At 34.0% G+C, this 26,335-nt stretch overlaps 2 protein-coding genes across 6 annotated transcripts; both read right to left on the bottom strand.

Moving 5' to 3' along the window:
- Positions 1-5,683: 5,683 nt before the first annotated feature.
- Positions 5,684-7,671, bottom strand: LOC145804610 (transcription factor bHLH35-like). Its single transcript, XM_082899119.1, has 2 exons — positions 7,488-7,671; positions 5,684-7,155 (listed from the first exon to the last, which is right to left on the bottom strand). The coding sequence occupies exons 1-2, from the start codon at positions 7,521-7,523 to the stop codon at positions 6,913-6,915; spliced, it is 279 nt and encodes a 92-aa protein (XP_082755245.1). The 5' UTR covers positions 7,524-7,671; the 3' UTR covers positions 5,684-6,912.
- Positions 7,672-12,131: 4,460 nt separating this feature from the next.
- LOC114277284 (putative HVA22-like protein g) lies at positions 12,132-17,146 on the bottom strand. 5 transcript variants are annotated; one of them, XM_082899118.1, is made up of 9 exons: positions 16,573-17,001; positions 15,834-15,857; positions 15,596-15,731; positions 15,358-15,424; positions 15,117-15,215; positions 14,190-14,246; positions 14,037-14,100; positions 13,692-13,910; positions 12,132-12,653 (listed from the first exon to the last, which is right to left on the bottom strand). In XM_082899118.1, the coding sequence occupies exons 4-9, from the start codon at positions 15,387-15,389 to the stop codon at positions 12,261-12,263; spliced, it is 864 nt and encodes a 287-aa protein (XP_082755244.1). In that variant the 5' UTR covers positions 15,390-15,424; positions 15,596-15,731; positions 15,834-15,857; positions 16,573-17,001; the 3' UTR covers positions 12,132-12,260. The 5 variants fall into 5 exon arrangements, with proteins under 5 accessions (XP_082755244.1, XP_028074981.2, XP_082755243.1 ...); XM_028219180.2 differs by lacking the exon at positions 15,834-15,857 and having other exon boundaries at positions 16,573-17,118; XM_082899117.1 differs by lacking the exon at positions 16,573-17,001 and having other exon boundaries at positions 15,834-16,011.
- Positions 17,147-26,335: the final 9,189 nt, after the last annotated feature.

Here is a 26,335-nt window from a genome sequence, read left to right as displayed (position 1 = left end):
TAGCTTATATGCTTATCTGAATGTGGGATATAGTTTTTATACATATCTGTGGAAATTATGATAGAGCTAGCATGCTTGTCTGTTGAAAAAGGGAAAATGAAAGGTAACTTAGACTCATAAGTTGTATGACATAAATGTGTAATTTATGTGAATGTATCTGTGTTAGCTATCTATCAATTGCTAATCTTTTAGTCATTGTTCATGGTTGGTTTAGTGTATTTCTACTGGGCTGTGGCTCACCCTATATGGGAATATCATTTTCAGGTACAGGAAGCATGCCACCTCTAAGGACATAGCTTGGGAGGCTTGAGGCGGACATAATGTTGTCATTTTACTTTTTGATGTATTACATGTAAATACAAGCCAAGGGCTTAAGGTGTATGAGTTAGTACTCTTTTTGTTGTAACCAAGTGTTAACTTGGAAAGCTGTAAGCCCGTAGGGCATTTTGTTTTGATGTTAACATGTAATACTTATGTAATGGAACTCTAATGAATAAAAGAATGTGGTTAGTTTATATGCAATTGCATGTCTTATCTGATGGGTTTAATGTTGCTATTTTGAGGGCGTTACAGATCCTGCTCAGGGAAACCTAAAACGAACATATCTCAAGCATGATCTACCATTCTCACATAAACATAACACCTATCTTTCTCCGTTGATTTTCTCTACTTTTTATCTCCCACTTCAGAGCTGACCTGACCTGCAGGCAAATAGATATTGGATTGTCACAATGAATTCAAACACAACACCTCATGCATCCGTATCAACTTCTTTCCTTGAGGATGTGTTTGGATCATAAAATTTGAAGCTCGTGTTCATAAAAATGCAGAACTCCAGTCCTCTTCACACAATGTGCTTACAATTATAGAACCCTTCTTTCATTTTTATGAAAGTAGAATGCTCCAATATTAAAAACCCATTAAAGTTTCATTCCTCACATGAACACTATGCAAAAAACAACAATTTATACATTATATATATATATATATAACTATTTTTCTTTTTTTGTGGATAGATTCCAATCATTTGAACCAACATAAGTTTTAACAACACGGACAGTGGATCTCCAAACCCTAGAGGCCCTGAAGTTAACAAAATCTATATAACAAAGCAACACAAATTTTGCTTTTCGAGTGTCTACTTCTTGGTTCCACCACGGACAGTGGATCTCCAAACCCCCGGCTTCTTCCACTTATCTTGTCATATCTGCTGAACTGCAATCATATTGAACCAAAAAAAAAAAGTAAATAATAAAACCTGGTGACAAGTGTGCTGTTGCAAATGCTTCTGTGTTTTAAGCCTACTTTTCTTGTAGTGTAGTGGACCTACCAAGTCTAGAGCAACATAGATTCAACCACAAAAACATTAAATAACACAAACAATCAACCTAATCTCATAAATTACACCTGGAAAAACAAAATCAAGTCTTTCTTCAAAGGAAATGGGACTGACTGAAGATGGGTTTTCGATTTTTTGAACATATATTGAACCATATATTGAACCATTTTGTCATTCTATTCTATCAAGTGTTATACACTCAGTCAAATTAACTGAAGTTCTTATTTGACTACTGCATTTCAAGTTAATTTAGATCTTTCTCTCTTAAAATTGGGATTCTATGTTGAGTCATTAAAAAAGGGTTATAGGTCAACGATCATAACATCCTACTTGTAACAATTTGTATGTGAATTAACATTTTTGAGAAGTATATACAAAATGAGTCTAAATTATACCAAAACAAAGAAATTAAAAAAAAAAATTGTTAAAAGTATAAAGAACCGTGTTTTATAAGAAATATACAACAGAAAACTCAGTAGGAAAAACTTTGCATTTCATTAAAAATTAAAAACAAAAGAGAGATGGAGATGAACTGCTTTGAAACTAAGCAATTTTGTGTTCAAGTAAAAATTCATAAAAAGAAAAGTAAGAAAAAATAAATAGAGATAGATTTGGGAAAGTAGATTGAACACACACACACACACACACAGTTCTAAAACACCTTAGAAGAAAAACAAGAGTTATGTGATACACCCAAAAAGAAAAGAAAAAATTGAACAAGAGCATTGTACTCGGTGTGCAATTAAGATTTTAAAAAGAAGAAAAGAAAACATAATTTTTATAAATTAAAAAAAAAAGGGCTCTCTAAGACATCAAAAAGTATGAGACAGAAAATAAATTGATATTAGGTTATTTGATTCAGTAATACTACAATATAAATCTAGACTTAACTGTCCAAAATTGTCATCTTGTGATTTAAAATTATTCTACATATCAACTCCACATTACACAAATTTAATCTCAACTAGATAACTCTCATTCAGGATAAATAGAGGTACATAAGTGGATTTCATAGCATTTTTCTATTTGATTAAATGGGAGAAGAAAAAAAGAAGAAGGAAAAAGTAGTAGTCAAATGAGGGAGATATTTGACAACGTATAACTGGAGAGAAAAATTTCTCCTAGCAGAGAGGGAGATACTCAAATTACAATAATGTACATTCAACATTTTCAAACTCCAACAATATTTGAATCTCTATCGGCTTAATATGTATTTCTTATCCTATTCAATCCAACATGACCTATTAATGTTCAGTTTGGACATAAGTGTAAAATGTGTATTTTAAGCCACAAACACAAATATACAAACAAAAATTCACATACAATGGCAAGAATTAACAAAAACATTACTAATCAAAAACATTTAAAAAAAAAAAAAAAACCCTAAACAGTTACAATAAATATGACACTGTTTATCTATTGCGACCATTCAATTACCTTGAAGTCTCGAGCAATTTCATGAACAAGCCTCTTGAATGGAAGCTTCAAGATCAGGAGCTCAATACTCTTTTGGTACCTACAAATTTCGATACACATCAATTAATTAAGGTAACAAAGAATCTAAAAAACACAAGAATTGTTATAACTATAATAACCATAATTCAAGCTTTAATTCACTAAGTAGAGAAGAATTTACTTGCCTAAAGAGGTGCCTTCCTAGCTGTAGGAAGGGCTACCAAAAGAATTTGTTTATTTAGAACAGCAAAAACCAGTGAAGTCAACACTATCATGATGAGCCAAAGACAAAGGCATTAAATCTGCTTCAAAAACTATGAAATATAGTGGCTAAGGATTTGCAAACCATCATTTAAAAACCAATGCTGTGAAGCCACAATCTAACAAAAGCAAAGTTACTACTGAAGCAACACCATATATAACATTTTTTTTATTTGATATTTTGAGAGAAAAATCTAAAAAAATAGCAAAGTAACTACTAAAGCAACATTCCTAAACTTTACTACATTTATATTTTTTTCACAAATGCTCATCAAATATAACCAAACACCCTACATTCATATTTTAAGCAAAATCAATACTTTTTTCTTCCTTTTTTTTCTTCTTTTTTTTTTCCTGTATTTCATATTTTTTACAAATATATATATATATATATATATATATATTTTAATCTTTCAACCAAACACCCTACATTAAAATTTTAACCAAACAACCTACATTTATATTTTAACCAAAAAGCTTACAAATATTTTAAGTTAAATCAATACATTTATATTTGTTTCACAAATGCTCATCAAATATAAGAAATTTTCAACCTCTCACAATTTCACAATAATAGAATCATGTCAATAAAAAAAAAAAAACTTACCAGAAACAGGATGAGATAAAGAGCCCAAGCCAAAGGGAAAGAGCCAACAGCAAAGATAGCATAGCAAAAAGCATAGAGAGAGAGAGAGAGAGAGAAAGCAAAGAGAAAGAAAAAGAAACTTACCAAATTGCTAAGCGGTGAGGCAATCTAAGAGGAGGGTAGGGCTAGCGGTGGCGGTGGCGGTGGCGGTGGCGGTGATGATCGGTACCACTAACGGCGATTGGCAACTCTAACAGCGATAGAGGTGGAGGTGATCGGCAAGGTGAGGAGCAGCGAGTGGGAGACAGAGAGTTGAATGCGATGTTTTGGGGGTGTGAATAGTTGGGGATGTTTCGGCGATTGGCTAAAACACCATTGTCCCATATTTAAACAAAATAAAAAGACCAAAACAAATTCACAACTCCATAGACCAAACTTTTTTTGTTGTTCTATCCCTCAAATACAATTCTTGTAAAAAAAAAAAAGCAATTCAAAATTGTGAGTGTACAAAAACGATCCCAAATGAGGATTTTGGCTGTTGCTACTCAACATTGTGAGTGTACAAGAATGTTGACAAATAAATGAGGAATTCATAATTGCATAGCGCAACTATAACTGCCCTCTAAAAACTAGAATCGTAAACTACTTTGTCAATATAGTTTATCCAAAACCATAAGGGCATATGGTAAGTTGTCAATTTTGGGAAATCAAAAATAAAATTAAGGAAAGATTTCAGCATTTCAGTTTCCTTCTTCCTTATTTTCATTGAACTTATTTTCTCAGCAACCAAGCATAGTCCGTGCTTATAGATCTACTACTTACACGAAATAAGCAACAATTAGCAGTTATTTATCTTCTTCAAGCACAAATACATCACAAATACATCACACACACACACACACACACACACACACACACACACAAAAAAAACCCAAATAGACTTGCAGTCTCCTTTTCTTTCCCTCATTGCATATTTTCTCAGCAACACAATGTCCCAAACACAACATAACATACTTAAATGACTAACCTACAAAAACAGTGCTTCTATATCTTCCAATTAAGCTTATGATCAAGAAACATAAATACTGCTTATAAATCTACTAATTAAAGCTAAGAATTAACTACAAAATAAAACTAGAGAAAGAAGACAGCAACATAATCAACAGCAAATGAATCCAACAGAATGTTCTGTATTATGTTGCTACTACAGAAAACACTTACGGTCATGGAGACTTGCCCAAAATCACATTTGGCAACAGAAAGAACTAGCAGATTCATCATATGCTAGGGGGTTACAAGCCCCACTCCAAAAATCAAGCTTGTTCTTTTAAATCACTCAGAAATTTAGTCCAGTGCCTTTTCCTTCCGGTCAAATTTTTTAAAAAATAAAAAAATATACCTCGGGTATGCAGGCCACATCGTCAATTCTTGTGATCAACTAAGCAAAGATCCCCAGAACCTTCAAGAAAATCAGTGGCCCATATTGACATTCCAGAAATGCAAACGACAAGTAAACATTATGAATGTCTTCCATGCTAGTTTTGGAAAACACTAAAGCACAAGATGTTAGAAAAGCAGACTAATTAAGTGCATAAAATTTCTCTGCAATTTCAAATATTGAGGATAAAACATAGAAAATAAAAACAAAAAGAGTATAATATATATAACTTAATTGCCCATGTTTGTTTGCAGGAGGTGGTTTATGCAAGAGAAAACTGACACTTCATAACCAAAGTAAACAAGCAATTATTAATGGTTTGTTAAAAAGTAAACAAACAGTTATTAATACCAAAAATGAGCTAAAATAAGAAGTAAGAAAAAAATTCCCCCTTCATGAAGACTTGCTCAAAATCACAATCAGCAGCATGTATCACAATCAACAGGAGCCTACCAATTAGCGTAAATCTAGCCCATGCTGCCATGCCTATAAAACTCAACTAATAAATAAAATGAAATTCATTTGACAGGTGTAAATTGAAGTTTTATTTACTTATTTATTGCTAGGCCAAAAAGGATGAAAAATAGGACTAAAAGTACGTACACATAGTGAAAATTTTAAAAACTATCCCATAACAACTTAAAATTTAAAATTAACTAACTAAGAACAAAATAGGACTAATAATGCTAAACTACCAAATATATAAAGCCAAATAATAACATAACATATCTATTCATAGAAACCCATTCTTATGTCATAGATTTGTAACAAAACCAAACCCAAAGAATAAAATTTGAACCACAAAGAAATTCATATTTCAGTCAAAGAATTTTCACAAGCAAAACTTGAAAATTAACAGAAGTTCACAAGAATAAATAAATAAATACTAGCGGTTAAGGCACACGCGATGCGTGTGTAAATTTTTAAAAAAAATTGCGATTGAGTCAATAAAAATTGAATTAAGGAACACTACTTTCCAATTGATAAAAATTTTAATGCATCCTCATTCAATAATAAAAAATAAAAAATAAATAAAAAGAAAGAAAGAAAGAAGAAGAAGAAGAAGAAGAAGAAGAAGAAGAAGAAGAAGAGTCAAGTTCAATTCACAAATTTCAGATAAATCAAAGAAATTCAACCAAAATGGGGTAGCACATAGTGCCAGAGCCTCTGCACCTTCTAGGGTTCAACTGACCATTCTAAAATAACATGTGCATGGCTCTTGCAATTGTTTGAGTCTTTCTCTATTTCGATTTCCTTTCTATATACATATCTATATCTAAAAGGGAAGGCCAAAATTGAGGTAGATGTCACATTTTTTTTTTCCTTTCCAAAATATCTTCATGTAATTGCCCAGATCAAAACGTCCTATAACTAATGAAATCCAAATTCAGATTGAGATCAAACCTTTCGAACATATCATTTATACTAAAAATTAATTTGATTAGATATCGGATTGTCAAATTGTATCTAAAATGGGATGACAGTAGGCCAGACTAGATGCTCTAATTGGTTGGAGACAATCCCATTTCTAAATTTTTTGGATAAGTTCTGATATAAAATTTTAGTATGGATCCTTTAGAGTGATTTTTTTTTTTATTAAAGTAATTTTAGAATAAGTGATGTGTTGTGTAACTAAAATTTAATGGCCAGGTACAAAAAATCACTTTTAAGATTTTTAATATTGAATTTCAACTACACATCACGTCACTGATACATATGTATATGTCCAATATATCCCTCTATTCATTTTTTTAAAATAGTATAAATTATGAACAAATTAACTAACCAAAACAAAATTATCCAAAAACTAAACAATTATTAATCAAATCTTAATCAAAGACTTACTTCAAGATCTTCAATGGAAGAAGTGGTTGATCTCCTTGAATCATAACTATGATCAATTCCCTTTTTCTTGAGTCTTGACAAGGTTGGAATCTCTTGATCCAAGTCAAAAACTGCATTTTTCTTCAATTTTCCAGATTCAAGCTGTATTAAATCAGCTTGGATCCTCCTCTCTTGCTCATGCAATTCTTGGATGTAGTCAATTGCATCTTTGATTATGGATGCCTTGTCCATCTAATTCAACATCACCACAACACTTCATCAAAATTAAATTGACTAACATCAATTTTTCTAATTTGATTTACATTTTAATAGATTCTGTGATTTTCATAACATCTCTTGTTTTAGTTTTCAAATTTTCACAACACTTATCAAATTATCCATAGCCTTCTGCAGACCATTGTCAAGCCATCTCACATCTTCTTCACCTTCACTTCCCAATGTCATAGAGCAATGAAGAGAAGAGAAGAGAGGTACAAATCAAAAACAGAGAGAGAGGTCCAAATCTCATAGAGCAATGAAGAGAAGAGCAGAGAAGAAGAGAATAGAAGAGAAGAGAAGAATACCTTCGAATCGATGATTCGATCGCTGCTAGCCTCCATTGTTGCCGATCGCCGATCGTCGCTAGCCACCACTATCGCCGATCGTCGTCGCCTCCGTGAGAGAGAGAGAGAGACAGTGTTGTTTCGAAGGTTAGGGCTCCGAAACTTGGGCTCTACAAACCTAAAAGGAAATGAAAAAAAAAGGGGGGAAGACGGGGAAAAGACAGGGGGGAAAGAGAGAGAGAGACAGTTGTTTCGAAGGTTAGGGCTCCGAAACTAGGGCTCTACAAACCTAAAAGGAAATGAAAAAAAAAAGGGGGGAAAGACGGGGAAAAGACGGGGGGGAAATTGAGGTTTTGTTAGATTTAGATATTTGGAATATTTTTAATATTTAATTTTTTAAATATTTTTAATATTTTTAATGTTTTTAATGTTTATACATGCTTAAAAAATTAATTGACAGAAAATAATTGACATAAAAGTTGTTTGAAAAAAAAATGATTTGAAAAAAAAAATATTCAAAAAAATTACTTAAAAACAATTAATTGAAAAAAAAACATTTTTTTATTTGAGTATTTTAAAAATAGTTTGGTTATGACTGTTGATCAAAAATACGGATATCGAGTTATGAGTTATGTATTTGATTATCAATTATATGTTGAATTAAGTTTTGAAAACTATTTTGAAAACTCATCACCAAACAAATTTTTTTATTTCACATGTCACATCAAACTTTCAAAACTCAATTCCACATACAATTCAAAACTCAATTCAACACTCTATTAAAAAACCATGACCAAACAAATTTTTTGTAGTAGAGGAAAGGGAGCGACAATAGTGGTGAAAGTGATGGATAAGAGGTGGTGGTGGTGGTGGTGATGGCGAAGGAGATTAGTGATGAAGTTGTGGTAGTGGTATGGGAGATGGAGTGGCGGCGGTGGATGAGAGGTAATAGTAGTAGCAGTAGTGGTGGTAGTGGAGTGGTGGCAATGGTAGTAGTCATGGTAGTCGTAGAGGTGAAGTGGCAACAGTGGAAGTAGTGGTGGTGGTGGAATGGCGTTTGCAGTAGTGGTGAAGGTGGTAGAGGAGATGGGTGGCGAGAGAGAGATGAATGAGAGACAGATAAAGGAGAGAGAAAGAGAGACAGAGTGATGAGTGAGAGAGAGACAAAGTGGTCGCTAAAAGTGCATTTTCTTGTAGTGGATCGATAAATCGAGAGGGAGCTAAGTAAATAGAGTATACGGGAGGGAGAGAGTGAGCAACGCAAACATAGTGGGAGAAGAGAGAGGGAGAAAAAGAGAAAGAGAAAGAAATAGAGATAGAGATAGAGAGTGAGAGACAGAAAAGAGACAGAGAGAAGAGAGAGAGACAAAGAGAGATAGAGAGAAGAGAGATGAACGAGAGAGACAATGAGAAAGATAGAGAGACAGAGAGAAAGATAGAGAGATGAGCGAGAGAGACAGAGAAAGATGAGAGATGAGAGAGATTAAGAGAAGAGAGATGGGCAAGAGAGATAAAGAGAAGAGAGATGAACGAAAAGGACAGAAAGAGAAGAAATGAGAGAAGAAATAGATGAGTGAGAGACACATAGAGAGAGAGAGACAAATAGACAGACAAATAGAGAGAGAAGAGTGATGAGTAAGAGAGAGAGAGAGAAAGAGAAGAGAGAGATGGAGATGAAAAAATGGATGAAAAAGTATAGACAAAGAGAGAGAGAGAGAGAGAAAAGAGCGAAAAGAGATAAACGAGAGAGAAGCAGAGAGAGATAACTGAGAGAGGTAAAGAGAAGAGAGATGAGAGAGATAAAGAAAAGAAAGATAGACGAGAGACACAGAGAGAAAGAGAGACAGACAGACAGACAGAGAAGAGTGATGAGTGAGAGAGAGAAAGAGAAGAGAGACAGAGACATAGAGAGACAAAGAAGAGTGATAAGTGCGAGAGAGAGAGAGAAGAGAGATAGAAAGATGAAAAAATGGGTGAAAAGAGAAATGTTCAAAAGAGTAAGACGACGTCGTTTTTATTTTTTTTTGTAACAGAAAAATACCGTTGCATTTATTTAAACAATTTTATGACTATATATATATGATGTCATCTCAAAGCCACAATATATATATATATATATATATATATATTTTATTTTTATTTTTTTTGCAATGGTACGTATTACAATCGCAAAAAACTCTTCTTCTTTTTTGCGACTGTAGTTGGTACCGTCGCAAAAACTTTATTTTTTTTTTTTTGCGACAGCAATCTCTGCCATCACAAATACTCTATTTTTTTTTACGACAGCAATTTCTGCCATCACAAATACTATATTTTTTGCGACGACAAGTTGTGCCGTCTCAAAAAAAAAAGTCACATTTTTTGGCGACAGCAAGTTATGCCGTCTCAAAAAGTCACATTTTTTGCTTGAGACGGCAAGTTGTACCGTCGCAAAAAAGTTCCGTCTCATAAGCCCACTTTTCTTGTAGTGAATCGTAGATAAAAATTTTCAACACATTTTTTATTAAAATTTAGTCAAATTATTTATATGTATGTCTTTGTGTATATAAATATTTTAAAATGTATATTGTTTGTATATTACCCTTTTTATTGTATTTAGTAAGTAAATCTAAAATAGAGATATGTGGTTAGTGGTTTTGAGTTGGTTATGATCAAAGTTAGGGGTTATTGGTGAAAATGATGTTAGTTATAAGATGTGGTTATGAGATATGTGATGGTGGTTATGATCAAAATGGTATGGTTACGAGCCAAAAGGTATTGGTTATGAGATGTGGTTATGAGATATGTGATTAGTGGTTATGAGTAAAGTGGTGTGGTTATGAGCCAAAGAATGTTGGTTATGAGATATGTGATTAGTGGTTATGAGTAAAGTGGTGTGGTTATGAGTCAAAGAATGTTGGTTATGAGATATGTGATTAGTGGTTATGAGCCAAAGAATGTTGGTTATGAGATATGTGATTAGTGGTTATGAGTAAAGTGGTGTGGTTATGAGTCAAAGAATGTTGGTTATGAGATATGTGATTAGTGGTTATGAGCAAAGTGGTGTGGTTATGAGCCAAAGAATGTTGGTTATGAGATATGTGATTAGTAGTTATAAGTAAAGTGGTATGATTATGAGCCAAAGAGTATTGATTATGAGATATATGACTAATGGTTATGAGATATGTGATGTTAATTATGATCAAAGTGGTGTGACTATGAGCCAAAGGGTGTTATGAGATATGTGATTAGTAGTTATGATATATGTGATGTTAGTTATGAGCCAAAGAGTGTTGGTTATGAGATATGTGGGTAATGGTTATGAGATATATGATTGTTGATTATGAGATATGTGATTTTGGTTATGAACAAAGTGATGTAGTTATGAGTCAAAAGGGTGTTTGGTTATGAGATATGTGGTTATTAGTTATAAGATATGTGATATTGGTTATGATCAAAGTGATGTGGTTATGAGCAAAAATGTGTTGATTATAAGATATGTAATGTTGGTTATGAGTCAAAGGGGGATTGGTTATAAGATGTGGTTATGAGCTATGGGGATTGGTTATAAGATGTGGTTATGAGCTATATGAGTAGTAGTTATGAGATATGTGATAGTGGTTATGATCAGAGTGGTGTGATTATGAGCTAAAGGATATTGGTTATGAGATGTAGTTATGAGATATGTGATTGTAGTGGTTATGAGATATGGTTATGAGATAAGTGATGAGAGCTCATAACTAAGTTATGATTAATTTAATTCTAGTTATGAACAAATATGATTTTAGCTCATAACTATAAAAAGTAACCTGCTTACCAGGTCCCTTTTAATGATGTGGCTCAATCTGAGTCATTGATTTTCGATGGACCATACATTTTTTAAACAAAATGTACTATAGACTTTTCCATCGTTTTATTGCTTTGTTTTTACACTCGAGGTTGATTAGGTAATAGGAGTCTTCAAGAATGAAGATCGAGGCGTGGCGCTTTGTGGGGTCCAATGGATCAAAAACCTAAGCTTGATGTATTAGGCCATGCTTGGAGTTTCTTTAAGATTTCAGAGTTAGATAAACCTAAGCGTTGTAAGTCTCCTATCTTATACTCTTGATTCTCATAGTGAATTTTATTTGAGTATTGAGGCCATGTTTTCTTCTTCGAGATAAATTATTGTGTTATTACGTTGAATACTTTGTGGCTTGATAAATTCAACAACGGTTGAACATTGACAAATCGAATATAATCAATATTTATTCCATCCCTCTAGACACAATCTATTCATACTCTAATATTTCATGCCAATCTAATTAATATCATCATGTAAGGGTAAAATTAGAAGGTATTTTATAATTATGAATCTATCATGTCCGAAGTCTTTTTCAAATTATATTTTAAAAGATCGATCACCTATAACACCTGCTTTTTAATGTTTTTCGTGAGAGAGATTCTGTCTCACTAAACCTAATCTACTACATATTTTATAACTAAAACATATTATTGATTAAATACCTCATCCACAAAACTAGGAATAACAACTCTTCTCTATATTCATTGACATTTTATTATTTTAGTTTATCCAAAATTTAAAAAATAAATAAATTAATGATTAAACTTCTCTGACCTATTGCATTATCTGCTCCTAACGGTGACAATGACAACCTGGTATTTGTTATCTATATTTATCTACAATTATTCAAAACTTTTTCTTTTTTGTTTTTTTTTTAAAAATTTTTCATTAATTTCAAGTTCTCTCCATATGTAGAAAACAAATTACATGGGGTACAAAAAGATAATTGAATTTGAGAGTTTTGTTTTTTTTTAATGGAATCCTTTGGACCGGCGGAGTCGGAGCCGGGCTGCGTGTAGCTGATTGTCGACACCGGTTTCTTTTTCATCGGTTGAACTGGGTTCGCTACTGGAGCTCGGTTTGGGTTCCTCTTGAGTAGTAGTGTGTATGAATTCTGCTTGGCTGTGGAGGTGAACTTGACCTGCCTCTGATTTGGGTGAATTGGCCACGAACCGCTGGTGATTTGCGGTGCCAAGAGATGTAGGAGGTAGTGGTGGCCGCCCCCTCTCGGAGGATGGATGCCTGCGCTTGTTAGCCATACGGTGGTGAAATGCCGGTGATCCAGTCGGAGAGGATGGAGGAGCTGCTGCTGTTGGGTATGGGTTTTCATTCTTATGCTGCTGCTGCTGCTGCTGCAGCATAGGCTGGTTAAGCTTATTTGTTAGATTGAATTTTGAAACATATGAAGGTGAAAATAGTGAACCATTTTCTAATATATAGAGTAAATCGATTTGTGTTTGGTACAATGCATTCTTGTTAATGCAATTGTGTCTTTGAATGAATGAATGAGAATTTTCCTACAATTGCTTGTCCATGACATTATGATTTGTTAGCTACATTAAGGTAATGGTATATGTGCTTGTTTTCTTAACTTTGTCATTAGGGGCTCGAGTTCCATGGTTGTCATGTTTGGTTTTGGTTTTGGTTTTGGTTTTGTTTTTGTTTTTGTTTTATGTTTTCATTTTCCCAAAAGCACAAGTAAAAATTGTTTGGCAAACTTTCCGAAAACAGCTTCTTTAAAAATTGTTAGAAAACAACCCACTTTTTAGGAAATATATCAAAAAGTTGTTTTGAATTTTAAAAACTGTTTCTTGCACAAAAATGAAAATGATAGATGTTTTTAACTTTTCATTGTTTTTATTTCCGAAAACACGAGAACTAAACACATAAATTTTTATAAATTTTTTGTCTAGGTATCACAAACCATCTTCCATAAACACTTCATTGTCACAAATCTCTGCAATTCAAATCTGTTTGCCCAAATGGTGAAATTTTGTGATACGGTAATAGAAATTAAGAAAGAAAGTAGGGACAGTTTAGAAATGCTGTCAAAAGCACTTCTTGCTTAGATTTTTCAACCTGTCAAATGTAACAGTATGTATTTCTAAAATGTTATCCAAACCATGCATAATTGGTAGTTCAAATCTCAAACTTGTCATTTACAGAAGTGGTCTGGTTTGGATTTGGAACTACAAGTGTGTCTATACATGTTATGCCTAATTGTTCATAGAACAGATTGCATCTTTGCTTCAAGGGTGGGATGATTATAAGGCTCACAAAGCTATGAACCCTAGATAATAACATGGGACCAATAACCTTGTGAGTGACTGTGTCATATTCAGTGTTCTATTTCTGTGCGCATGCATAGCAAGACTCGATAGCTAACCCATTGGAAGCTTTACCTCATCGTTGGGTTTTGTTGTTGTAATCTTTCCAGACTGAGCAGCCATGTACTGAAGAGCTTGGATGAATATTGATTGCCCTATTTTTGTGCCGTTTTGCCAGTAGTAAATAGCCAAGTCCCATGCCCTGGCCCTCAGCTCCTGCAATTTCCGGTCAATCTCTGTCTCATGCTTTGATATGTATGGCCGCAAGAAAGTTTCGTAGAAATAGCTGGTTCCCTGCATTATTAACCACCACAAAATTATTTCTTTTAGTACATCATAATCATGTTTGGTGATGCCAGGTTCGGTGATGCGATTAATTATCCCTTTCTTTCTTTCTTTCGTTTTTTTTTTTTTTTTTACCTTGGTCTTTGGATACCACAGGTAGATAAACATGGCAAGCTTCATCTCACCATACATTGGCAACCTTCAAAAGCGTTAAAACAGAGCTTTATATTTCAACATGAGAAATGGATGATATGTACAAGCAAAGATTGAGAAAAACTGTGTATATACCACGAAATGAATATATCCCCGATTCTCTCAAAGACTGTCAACACTGCCACAATTATCCTGCAAAATTCATAAACAATAGTTGATTAAAAAACCTGTTGAATTGCAAAAAATTTCTCGTTTCTTTTTTTTTTGGGGGGGGGAGGGGTTGTATTTATTCTTTTTCCTCTGTTTTCTGTTTTTTTAAAGGGAATTTATCAGGAGGGATTGGAAGAGAAGAGACCCTTCATTTGATTCATTTTTGGAATCATCTACACTACAAATCCACATATTCATGACAATTCATGCCAATCTACAAGTTCTCGAAAACCTGTTGAATCAAAAACTAGTTTTTTTGTTCTGGGTATTTATTCTATTTCTCTATTTTATCTGTTATTTGATTGGGAAATGATCGCATCAATAAGTTGAAAGAACACTTCAAAGGTGGGGTTGGAAATGAAGAGACTCTTGGACTGATTCTTTTTAGAACCAACTAAACTAGAAATCAACATATTCATGACATTTTATTTCATTTCAATTTTTTTTTGAAACTTGTTCCACGTCCATTAATTCTTGCTCATAAGTTCACTAGCAGCATTGAAGAGTATGAATCGTCATCATCGCTAATTTTTCATACATATTCAATTGTTTTGGATTATTTGTTCACCCTTTGAATTATCACCAGCCATTTTTATTCGATGATCATGTCGTTATTGTTTGAAAGCTGAAAATGATCCAATTATTATTATTGACTATAAGCATACTGTTTTTAGTTTTCAGGTTTTGTATTAACAAAAAATTGCTTAGGAAAAAATGAGAAGGATAACCATGCCAAAGTTTTAAAAAATAAAATTTGATTGGCATGTACCACACTAAACATTTTTAAAAGACTAGCACCAACAATTTCGCAAAACATATTTGAGTCAACTTCAATTGCAATTCTGTTCTTACCAATATTGACACCAAAATCGAAGCTCTTCGATCTCAACTCTGTTCTTCTCAACTGTTTTGAAACACTCAAACGCAGGGTATGCATATCCAAGGACCAGACTGCCAATCAAACATGTAAGAATCAGCCTTTAATTAGGTCAATAATCCAAGAATATTCATTTTAAAAAAAAAAAAGAAAAAAGAAAAAGAAAAAACAGGGAATCAAATAGTGGCAGAAAAGAAGGATCGGTTGATAACATACACAAGTCCTCTGGTGAAGAAATCTCCCAACATCCTTAATTCCTATCTCTCAATGCCCGCCAATATTCCTAAACAACCAAATAAAGCATCATATATATACAAACACAAATGAAAAACAAATATATTAATTTTTACAAAGTTGACATTGAAATACTCAAATGGATTGGAAAAAAATATCAAGAATAATATAAATAATTTCAAAATTTGAATTTGAAAACCCAAAAATAGTTGAATCATACCTGTTGTGAAAAGCAAAAACAAAACAAAACAAAACAAAACAAAACAAAACCCAAGAAGAAATTGCGCCGACTACTCGTGATCCCTTTAAGCAAAGATCAAGCGGTTGAAAACAGGGGCATTTGACGGATTCAGAGACTACATTTGAATGAAAATCTATCAGAAACAATTTCCAGGAAAAGAAACAGAGAGAAATGGGGTTTGAGATTAGTTCCTTTCAAAGAAATGGAATTGAATTACCTTGGAATCCCTGCGTTTAGGTGACTGGAAACAAAATGAGAATTACCCAGAAAATTGAGATGAGATTGAAGAAACTCCTTATACAGATTTATATATAACTAATCTAAATTAATCTGATAGTATGTATGTGTATGTATATCTTCTATATATACACACATCCGAGCAGTTTTGTTTGTTTATGAAACAACGATTGGGGTTTAAGTAAAAATGAGGAGAGAGAGAGAGGAGTTTGGATCCTCTGTAGTGCTTCCCTGCAGTGGTTCCTGTAGTGTCCCAAAACGACGTCATTTTGGGACAAAATTAACCCAAAAAAAAAAATTCTGGAAAATAAGAATTAGAAGCAGAAGCAGAAGCAGAAGCAGAGCCCTTCCCCTTCCACTTCGGCGAGAAGACTTGCGACAATTGATTCAAGCCACTAAACACCACTGAAATTTCTTGATTATTTCTCTCTCCCTCTCTCTCTCTCTCTCTCTCTCTTCATTTTTCAGATTGTTGAATGTTGGACCAACAATGCAAATTTCAATTGAAACAAATCAAGGCCATTAATGAATAATTAAGGTATTATTATGTTGATTCAGTAATCTCAACCCAAAACAATCCAAGTTTCCTATGTTTTCTGGGTTTGATAATAATCTGAAGCAGCGTTGGCCTCGTTTTGTTTGGTGTGATTTTGAAATCGGATTTAAGCCAAACCCATTTCGTCACTATCAATCTCATTCACAGAGATGAGTCCATGTACCTGTGGTGGTAGCGGCTTTGAGCTCTAATGGCCGACCAGCAGAGAGAAACGCGAACCTGTTGATGGAGACTACTCTAAAGGAGATGAGAGATGGCTCTTCGGCGATCGAGGTGGACCCCAAATCCATCGTCGGCGATCGAGGCCGCCTGGGAACAACCTTTCAGCTGCGCAACTGCTCTTCCTCCTACTCCTCCCTACGCCGTCGTCCACTCTCGCACCACCGCCAGCGCTTTAAACCCACCCTCGCACCACCGCTAGCGCGAGCTCTCTTCCTCTTCTTCTTCTCGGTGATCTGGAAACCCCTATTTAGGAGAAGAGATCTGAGACAGATCTGAAAGACATCTACGATAGAAAAGGAGATCTGCAACAAAGAGAGAAGAATAAGGACGCCGGTGATGCTCTCTATTCCGTCCTCACAGTTTCAACTTCTTTTTTTTTTTTTTTTTTTTCCGTCCTTTTTTGGGATTAGTTTTGTCCCAAAACGACATCGTTTAGGGGCACTATAGGAACACTGCGGTGCAGAGGATCTGGACGAGAGAGAGAGAGGCGTTTGAGGGTATTTCTTTCGTCGGACGCCTTGTGGCACGTAAGACATTCTTCGGGATTTCTTGCGATTCTTCTCAACGGAATAACTGTTTGGCAGTTATGTGTTTTAGTAATGGCATTTTCGGCATTTGTTGTGCATTTATATCTTTCAAAATAAAGGATTGGATTAATGTATTACCACTTGGCTTGAGTTTGTTTGGCGGATTAAGTTAGATAAAATTATAAGTATAGTTAAAATTGAATAAATAGATTATTGATGTGATAGTATTAATTTAGAGATGTATGATAAAATGTGTTTGTTTATGTACTAGTATGATGATATTAGTTTGATATGATTAAATTTATAAAATTACGTAAATACCCTCATTGCATAAAAATTAGCTTTGTTATTTTTGTAATGTAATGGCAAATTTGTCTTTTTACACCCAATCCCATCCCTTTCATGGGAAAGCTAATTTCACCATCTGGAGGTATTCATAGTCTCATGAGATTATTAGCCCCTTTCTATTTTTGTCAACTAAACGTGAGTTATGCAGGGCTCATTGGATTGCTAATCCAATCCCTCCACGTATATAGTCAAACAAACATGACCTTCATATATTAATAAATAAATAAAAAACAAGTAATGTTATCACTAAAAAAAAATATTGATGACATAAAAATAATATATAATTTATACAAAATGATGCATACAATCTGTATTTATTCATTTCAAATTAAAATATCCATCCAAAATGATTTATTATTTTAAAAAATGTCACTGCAGATTATTTTCATGAATATATATATATATATATATATATATATATATATTTTACAAATCATTTTCTAAACAAATTAATCATTTTCCATTGTAAGTACTTGCTATAATTGGATCACATGTTCAATTTCTTATATGTTTAGTCCAATGGAATAGTTTCTCAATTATTGCAACATTTATGTGTGAGTCCAATTGCAAAATAAAATGAATCACTCTTCATCTCCTATTAGTGATTTATACAAAAGCTATTAATGTAACTATTCACAGATTATTTATTTACTGGAAAATGTTTGAGATTCTTGAAAAGTACTCATAATTTTATTCATAATGATGTGATAATATATGTGTCAACTTTTAATTTGTTATATACTTAATGATGGTGGATTCAATTTTCATATATTACATCATTATAAGTAAATTTGTGAGTATAAATGTCTGAGTCTCTAACGTTACTCTTATTTATTATCCATTTTTTTACTTTGTCAACTATTCATAGATTTGTATATAGAAGATGATCTGAAATGTAAAATCCAATTAACCTCTAAATAATCCACACTCCGTTTGGCATGCCTGTTTGGGCTAATTTAGCCATATAGGACAAAATTAGCTATTTTAGTCAAATAGAACAAAATGTCACATTCAAACCATAATCATTTTGTTTTTCCTCTTACAAAAGTCAAAAAAGCCCCTTTCCAAACGAGGCCTTTTAGCCCCAAGCTAAAATAGCCAAATAGTCAAAAAGTCAACTCACATCCCAAACGAAGACTAAGTAATTTTCAAACGAAAAGAATACTTTCAAACACTCACTAATACATAGAGACATAAAGGGAGAAGGAAGATCACCTTGTCTCACAAAGATTAGTCTAATTTATCCTACAATAAACATATTTTTATCATAATTAACTCCCAATTGCATTAAGTCCCTTAATTAATTCTTAAACTATACCTATTAGAATTGTCTCTATTTACTTATTTATTTATAATACGCATTGTTTCTATTTTGTATGACCTTTTAAGTTGACACTTATATAAGTTAATGGAAATGATAACATATTATAACCACCCTGCATAATATGAACATAATTCAATTATTCAAACGACATATAATTTTGTCAAATCCCTAACTTTATCATCTGTTCTATCTGATATTATCATCAGGTAATAGTAAAATTAGAAACGTTTTATAATTATCAAATTATATTTTAAAAGATCATATAAGATTTTTTTTTGTTTTATTTGATAGAGATAGACCTTTTGTTGAAAACATTTACATGGCCGTGCAAGTTTCACTAACCCCAATCAACACATATTTATATTATTGATTAAACACCTCATTTACTAAACCAATCTTAGTCACTCCCATTTGGATTATCTAAAGCTGCCTTGCGTTTATACTGATTAGAAATAACAACTTTTCTTCTTGATTAATTATGAGAGTAGAAAGAGAAGAGAAAAGAGAAACTCTTATATTGAATTGAATGTGGTAACAATGTATATAAGACTCCTTTATATAGGAGGAGAGAAGCTAACTATGATAATATACAAAATATAATATATAAATATACAGAGAATATATACCATAGGTAACATTGATATTCACTTTTTTATCATTTTTTTTCCAAAAGTTTTAAAAAAAAAAATCAAATTAATGATTAAGCTACTTTTGACCTATTGCATTATCTAAACCTCACAATGAAATGAGGGGCAAAATTGACATTGAATCCCTGGTTGACGCAAATTTTAACAAGCTCTCCTTGATGGCAACTTTTTAATTAAACAAACAAATAAAATAAACAATAATGTTAGAGAGTCACAATTTTTGTGGCCACAATGGCTTAAAATTGTCAAAATAACATCGTTTTGACAATTTTGATCAATTGTGACCACAAAAATTGTGTACTCAAACATTTTCCTAAAACAAAATATAAAAACAGAAGAAAAAGAGGCCGAGGTATGACAGAACTATCATGGATGATTGTGTTGGACAATCTTCACTGTATTTAAAAAGATTTAATTCTGTTGTGTACAAAACAACAACAAGAATAAAAGAAATAGAGAAAATGAGAGAATATGTTTGATTACAAAAATCAAACTCGAAATAAAAATAAATAAATGAAATCACAGATTTTATTTTGTTACAAAAACAAAATTAAAATCTGATTAAATAATCAAATAAAACATAATTAAATTAAACAACTTACTTGGTTAATTTATTTGAATAACTTTTCTGATCAAGTCCAGTGTTTAACACTGTGTCCTTAAGACAGATTCGTCCTCTCCACGGTACTTTCAGAATTTGGACGTCTATCTCCCAGGATGAAATGATCTTACCACAAACAATAGCAGCACTACAAATTGTTTGCCTTACGAACACACTAAGTGTTTACACTCTTTCTTTCGGAAATAAAATGCAGCAAGATGAAGAATAGAATTAACAGAGGTGAAATACGAAATTTCTGAATGCAAAACATCAAATGAGGGTGGTCCTATTTATAGATGTGAAGGTGGCTCTTGGTTTTGAATTAAATAGGTATGTAGCTCTTGGTTTTGAATTGAACAGGTATCATACCTGTTGAGTTTTGAATTCAAACAGATTTGAATCAATTCAAACAGATAGTAAAACGGGAAGGGCCCTGTTTGGGTGTGCATTAATTCCAAAACAGTTTATTTCGGTTTGAAACCGGGAAGGGCCCTGTTTGGATGAACAAAAAATCCAAACTAATTTAATTTGAATTCTGGATTTTATTTTAATAAAAAATAAAATTAAATTCAAAAAGATTAGAAGCCCAACCCAACCACACACACCACGCCCAAGCCCAGCCCGCCCGATCGACCGGACGGACGGCGGCGCGCGCGCGTGTGGTGATTTTTGGGTCCAATGGGTCTAGCCCATTTTGCCCATAACCTCTCCCTCTAAAACACTTGGGTACCCCTTGGGGCACACCCCAAGTATCTCACCCTAAGCCTTATAAACCCTTTCAAAACCTCCCACCAAATCAATGTGGGACAAGCCAATTTACAACCTTAAGGAATTTCCACCAAAACTCCATTTCCATGGAGCACACTTTGGCTTCAAATTCCCATTCACTCGGTAATGGTTTTGAGCAACCAAATATACCATGTGAATCACAACGCGGCATAGAACGCGTTACCACTTTGACCCGAATAAATCGACACTCGGGGCCCACCTAAAAAATAGACCAAACTTTAGGAAAAATTAACCATTTCCAACAATCCCCCACATGAATGGAATTTGATGACAACGGAAATGCAACAATATGCAGACTTAACGAAAGAGTATAAGTCGAAAATATCTTGCATCAGGATAGGTAGTTTTCGGCCTTGAACCTTCCCTAGTGATAACCTATCGGACTTACTGGCTAACCAATGGACGCGATGCCTTGAATTGTTCAGCCGTTTGTGTAAGCCAAGACAATAGATTTCACACAAAATATCTTCTAACACATCGTGGTTCTCACTGTTGTGTTCATTTTGGCCTTGAACGCACCTGGTTTTCATAAGTGTTTCTAGAGAATTTAGCCTCTTCATTCTCATAGAACCGGCCCCAGTTCAACACTCATATAGGTGATTCTTATTGTGAGTATCTCTTTATACTCGTCTTGATTTTATGCCTTAATCAAGATATAAGTAATCATTAAAATCAAAGCTTATCCTTATACCCCTGCAGACAACATATGTTGCAGATATCACTCTCACCATAGGAATGGGTAGGAATTTTAATCCCTTGGTGATTTCTGGTGAGCCATACATAACTTAGTTGTCCCTTTGAACTTAGTTCTTGGGATCTCCAGTCATATAAGTAGGGTTACCATTATGACGACTCTTATGTAATAGGCTTTAATCCCATCCCCTTCGATGAACTATACACTAGCTCTTTTGTCAAACCTTTGGTTAACGGATCCGCAATATTCTCTTTAGATTTTATATAATCTATTGAGATTATTCTGTTTGACAACAATTGCCTTACGGTATTATGTCGACGACGAATATGTCGTGACTTACCATTATACATATGATTCGGTGCCCTACCTATTGCAGATTGACTATCACAATGAATGCAAATAGCTGGCACAGGTTTTGGCCACATTGGAATGTCTTCTAAGAAGTGACGAAGCCATTCTGCTTCTTCACCTGCTTTGTCTAAAGCAATGAACTCGGATTCCATTGTGGATCGTGCGATGCACGTTTGTTTCGTGGACTTCCAAGAAACAGCAGCGCCTCCTAGAGTAAAGACATATCCACTAGTGGATTTTGAATCTTTAGTATCCGATATCCAATTGGCATCACAATTGTAACGCCCTCAAAAAAAATAACAATAAACCCACCAGATAAGACATGCATTTTACATTTAAACTAACCACATTCCTTTCATTCATTAGAATTCCGTTACATAAGTATTACATGTTAATCTCATAACAAAATGCCCTACGGGCTTACAGCTTTCCAAGTTAACACTTGGTTACAACAAAGGGTTCTAACTCGTTTACACATTAAGCCCTTGGCTTGAAATTACATGTAATAAATCAAAGTAAAACGACAAAACTATGCCCGCCACAAGCCTCCCAGCTATGTCATTGGAGGTGGCATGCTTCCTGCACCTGAAAATGATATTCCCATATAGGGTGAGCCACAGCCCAGTAGAAATACACTAAACCAACCTTGGACAATGACTAAAACATTAGCAATTGATAGTTGGTCAACACTGATACAGTCACAAAAATAACATATTTATGTCAACGACTTACAAGTCCCAATTACTTTTCATTTTCCTTTTAACAACAGATAAGCATACTAGCTCTATCATCATTTCCACAGATATGTATAAAAACTATATCTCACATTCAGATAAGCATAAAAGCTATATCCACATTCTCAACAGATATGTATATCAACAATATCCACAGATAAGCATACAAGCTGTATCCACACTCTACAACAGATATGTATATCAACAATATCCACAGATAAGCATACAAGCTGTATCCACACTTCACTTCACAAAGATAAGCATATGAGCTCTATCTTCACTTCTCTAGACAAGCATATGAGCTCTGTCTACGGAGTACATCCCCTATCTCCTCCAAATACCTATCCGGTTTAGAGGTCCATCCCCTATCTTCCCCTAAACCGCGGAGTACATCCCCTATCTCCTCCTCTACACATAACATATATAAACACATTGGTTCTATATACAATCACACAATACAAACAATTAATGTATTCTAGCAACTGTCAAGTTCCATAACACATTCCATTGATTAGTTTCAGTTTGCCTAATCAACATACATTGTCTACAACAATCACGACTATCCTCCACCGATAGCCCCAAGCAGTTATTTCTAAAACAGAAAATAAATGCGCAAATGGATATTCAATCAACATTTCATTTCCTCATTTCTCACCAATTAATTATTCCAATTAATTAATCAATGTAATTAGGCCATTTTTCATAATTACCATTTCAACCCTTAGGTCCCATTTTCTTCAATGATTCAGCAATCATTCCATTTTTTTTCATGCTAAACATGCATCTAGGTTTATTATGAATAAAACTCCAACTTTTGTATAATTGCACAAAAGCCCCAAACTTTCACAAAATTACCAAACCAAGCCCAACATCTCAAAATACCAAAATTTAAAGACAAAACCCATAGAGAGGAGTAGGTTATCCCTACCTCAAATTCGGAGTCCCAAAGGAGAAGACGACAAAACCCAACGTGCTCCAAAACCCGTGATTTTCAGATTAAAATGAAGCCCTCGACGATCAACAACTTTTTTGTAAAGGCCAAAGGTGAGTAAATCACTCCTACTAGATCAAAACCTAGAGAGAAGGTAGTATCTAGAGAGAAAGACTCAACAATGGTGTTTTTTGGAAAAGTAAGAGAGAGAAGAGAAAGTGAAAAAGTGATTTGAAAAGTCACAATTTCGGGACTTAAACCCAGTCTTCCGCTCGAGCGTAAAACACCCCGCTCGAGCGGCCACTCACAGACTTCCGCTCGAGCGGCCAACCTCCCGCTCGAGCGCAGAATGCACTCGCCCAGCACTTTTGCAGAACCAGGCCTCCGCTCGAGCTCTCAATCCCTACGCTCGAGCTCACAACACTGCACAACAAGATACTGGATGGATGTAATCTACGCTCGAGCGCCAACACCTCCGCTCGAGCGTACAGGCCAAAAATCTGGGCAACTAGTTTTGGTTTCTAAACTCAACCAACCTGTAACAAACCCGCTCAACACATCCTATAACTCAAATACAAAGTAAGAAAGGATGTAAACAAGATAATAAACAACTACCAACATCCACGGACACATGTCCGAATCACTATACAACAAGGGTAAACCCGGGATCGCTATAACAATAACCTTCGAGTACTGCTGGATATCGAGTAAAGTTCAAACCATGATCACGAGTAAATCTTAGATATCTAAGAACTCGAATGATCGTTTTCCAATGGTCTTCTCCAGGGTTACTAGTGTACCTACTCAATTTACTTATAGCATAAGCTATATCAGGACGAGTACAATTCATTAGGTACATTAGGCTTCCAATGATTTGGGAGTATTTTAACTGAGACACTGCATCACCTTTATTTTTCGATAAATAAAGACTGATGTCTACAGGTGTTCTAGCTAAATTCAAATCATCCTTGATAAATTTATCAAGGATTTTCTCAATATAATGAGATTGAGATAATGCATATCCGTCAGATGTTTTAGTAATTTTCATTCCTAATATAACATCTGCGACCCCCATATCTTTCATATCAAATCTTTTGTTAAGCATCTGCTTAGTTGATTTGATCATGTTTTGACTGCTTCCGATGATAAGCATGTCATCCACATAAAGACAAACTATGACATATCCTTGGTCAGTGTTTTTAACATAGACGCATTTGTCACATTCGTTTATCTTAAACCCATTAGTAAGCATTGCATGATCAAATTTTTCATGCCATTGCTTAGGTGCTTGTTTTAATTCATAAAGGGATTTTACAAGTCGACAAACTTTCTTTTCTTGCCCTGATACTACAAACCCTTCGGGTTGTTCCATATAAATCTCGTCATTTAGATCACCGTTTTAAAAAGTTGTCTTAACATCCATTTGATGTATTTCTAAATTAAACAACGCTGCTATAGCAATAAGCATGCGAATGTATGTTATTCTTGTCACAGGGGAATATGTGTCAAAATAATCCAGACCTTTCTTTTGTCTGTAACCTTTAACAACAAGTCTTGCTTTATACTTGTCAATTGAACCATTTGCTTGCATTTTTCTTTTGAATATCCATTTATATCCAAGAGGTTTAGAACCTGGTGGAAGATCCACCAATTCCCAAGTATGATTTTGCATAATGGATTCAATTTCATTATTAACAGCCTCTTTCCACAAATGTGCTTCAGGACCTGTCATTGCTGCCTTAAAGCTTTGAGGTTCATCTTCTAACAAGTATGTCAGAAAATCTGGACCAAAAGATTTTGATGTTCTTGCTCTCTTACTTCGTCTAGGTTCATCATTAGTTAAATCCTGTTGATCAAGACTATTACTAGTCTCTTGTGTTTGATTGTCATTAGTCTCTTGACTTTGTGTACAATCATAAGTTCTTTTCTGTGAACTTAATTCCTGTCCTTCCTTGTAAGGAAAGACATGTTCAAAAAACACAGCATTCCTTGACTCTATAATAGTGTTCACATTTATATCAGGTATATCTGATTTATAAGTCAGAAACCGATATGCACTACTATTCTGAGCATAACCAATAAACACACAATCTACTGTTTTTGGTCCAATCTTAGTCTTTTTAGGAACAGGTACTCCAACTTTTGCCAAACACCCCCACACTTTTAAGTATTTATAGGAAGGTGGTCGACCTTTCCACAATTCATAAGGAATGCTTTTGGTTTTCTTGTGGGGTATTCGATTAAGAACATAATTAGCAGACAATATTGCTTCCCCCCACAAGTTCTGTGGTAAGCCTGAACTTAGTAACATGGCATTCATCATTTTTTTTAAGGTTCTATTCTTCCTTTCAGCAATTCCATTTTGCTGTGGAGAATAAGGGGCTGTAGTTTGGTGAATAATGCCATGTTGTGCACAAAATTCATTTAAAGGTGCATCATATTCACCACCCCTGTCACTTCTAATATAAATCAATGAATTTTTAAAACAAATTCAAGAAAAAACCAAAATAATTATGACTACTCAAGTCAGAATTAATGTTTTGACAAAATCATATCCTCATAAAAAATTTTGCCTAAGAATCAAACAATTCAAAAACCCATTTGATTGTATACATTCTTTCAACTCAATAACCAATAAATGTCACTGTCATAAAAATATTTGTGACAGAAGAAAATTAAATTATCTCAACTAATGCAAGAGATACACCCCCATATTAATAAAATGGTTCATGATTTAACAAATTCTACTACGCAAGTA

The sequence above is a fragment of the Camellia sinensis genome, chromosome 12, assembly GCF_055761805.1.
Source record: "Camellia sinensis isolate YWXY chromosome 12, ASM5576180v1, whole genome shotgun sequence".
In the NCBI taxonomy this organism is placed as follows: domain Eukaryota; kingdom Viridiplantae; phylum Streptophyta; class Magnoliopsida; order Ericales; family Theaceae; genus Camellia; species Camellia sinensis.
This window is presented reverse-complemented; position numbering and strand designations above follow the sequence as displayed.

Coding starts and splice junctions, on each gene's coding strand:
- LOC114277284 (XM_028219183.2), bottom strand. CDS start 15,389: ATGTTGGGAGATTTCTTCACCAGAGGACTTGT. Junction 14,247..15,116: donor CGATTTTGGTGTCAATATTG/GTAAGAACAGAA, acceptor TGAATTTTGCAG/GATAATTGTGGCAGTGTTGA. Junction 14,101..14,189: donor GGGGATATATTCATTTCGTG/GTATATACACAG, acceptor ACGCTTTTGAAG/GTTGCCAATGTATGGTGAGA.
- LOC145804610 (XM_082899119.1), bottom strand. CDS start 7,523: ATGGAGGCTAGCAGCGATCGAATCATCGATTCGAAG. Junction 7,156..7,487: donor ATCGAATCATCGATTCGAAG/GTATTCTTCTCT, acceptor ATGTTGAATTAG/ATGGACAAGGCATCCATAAT.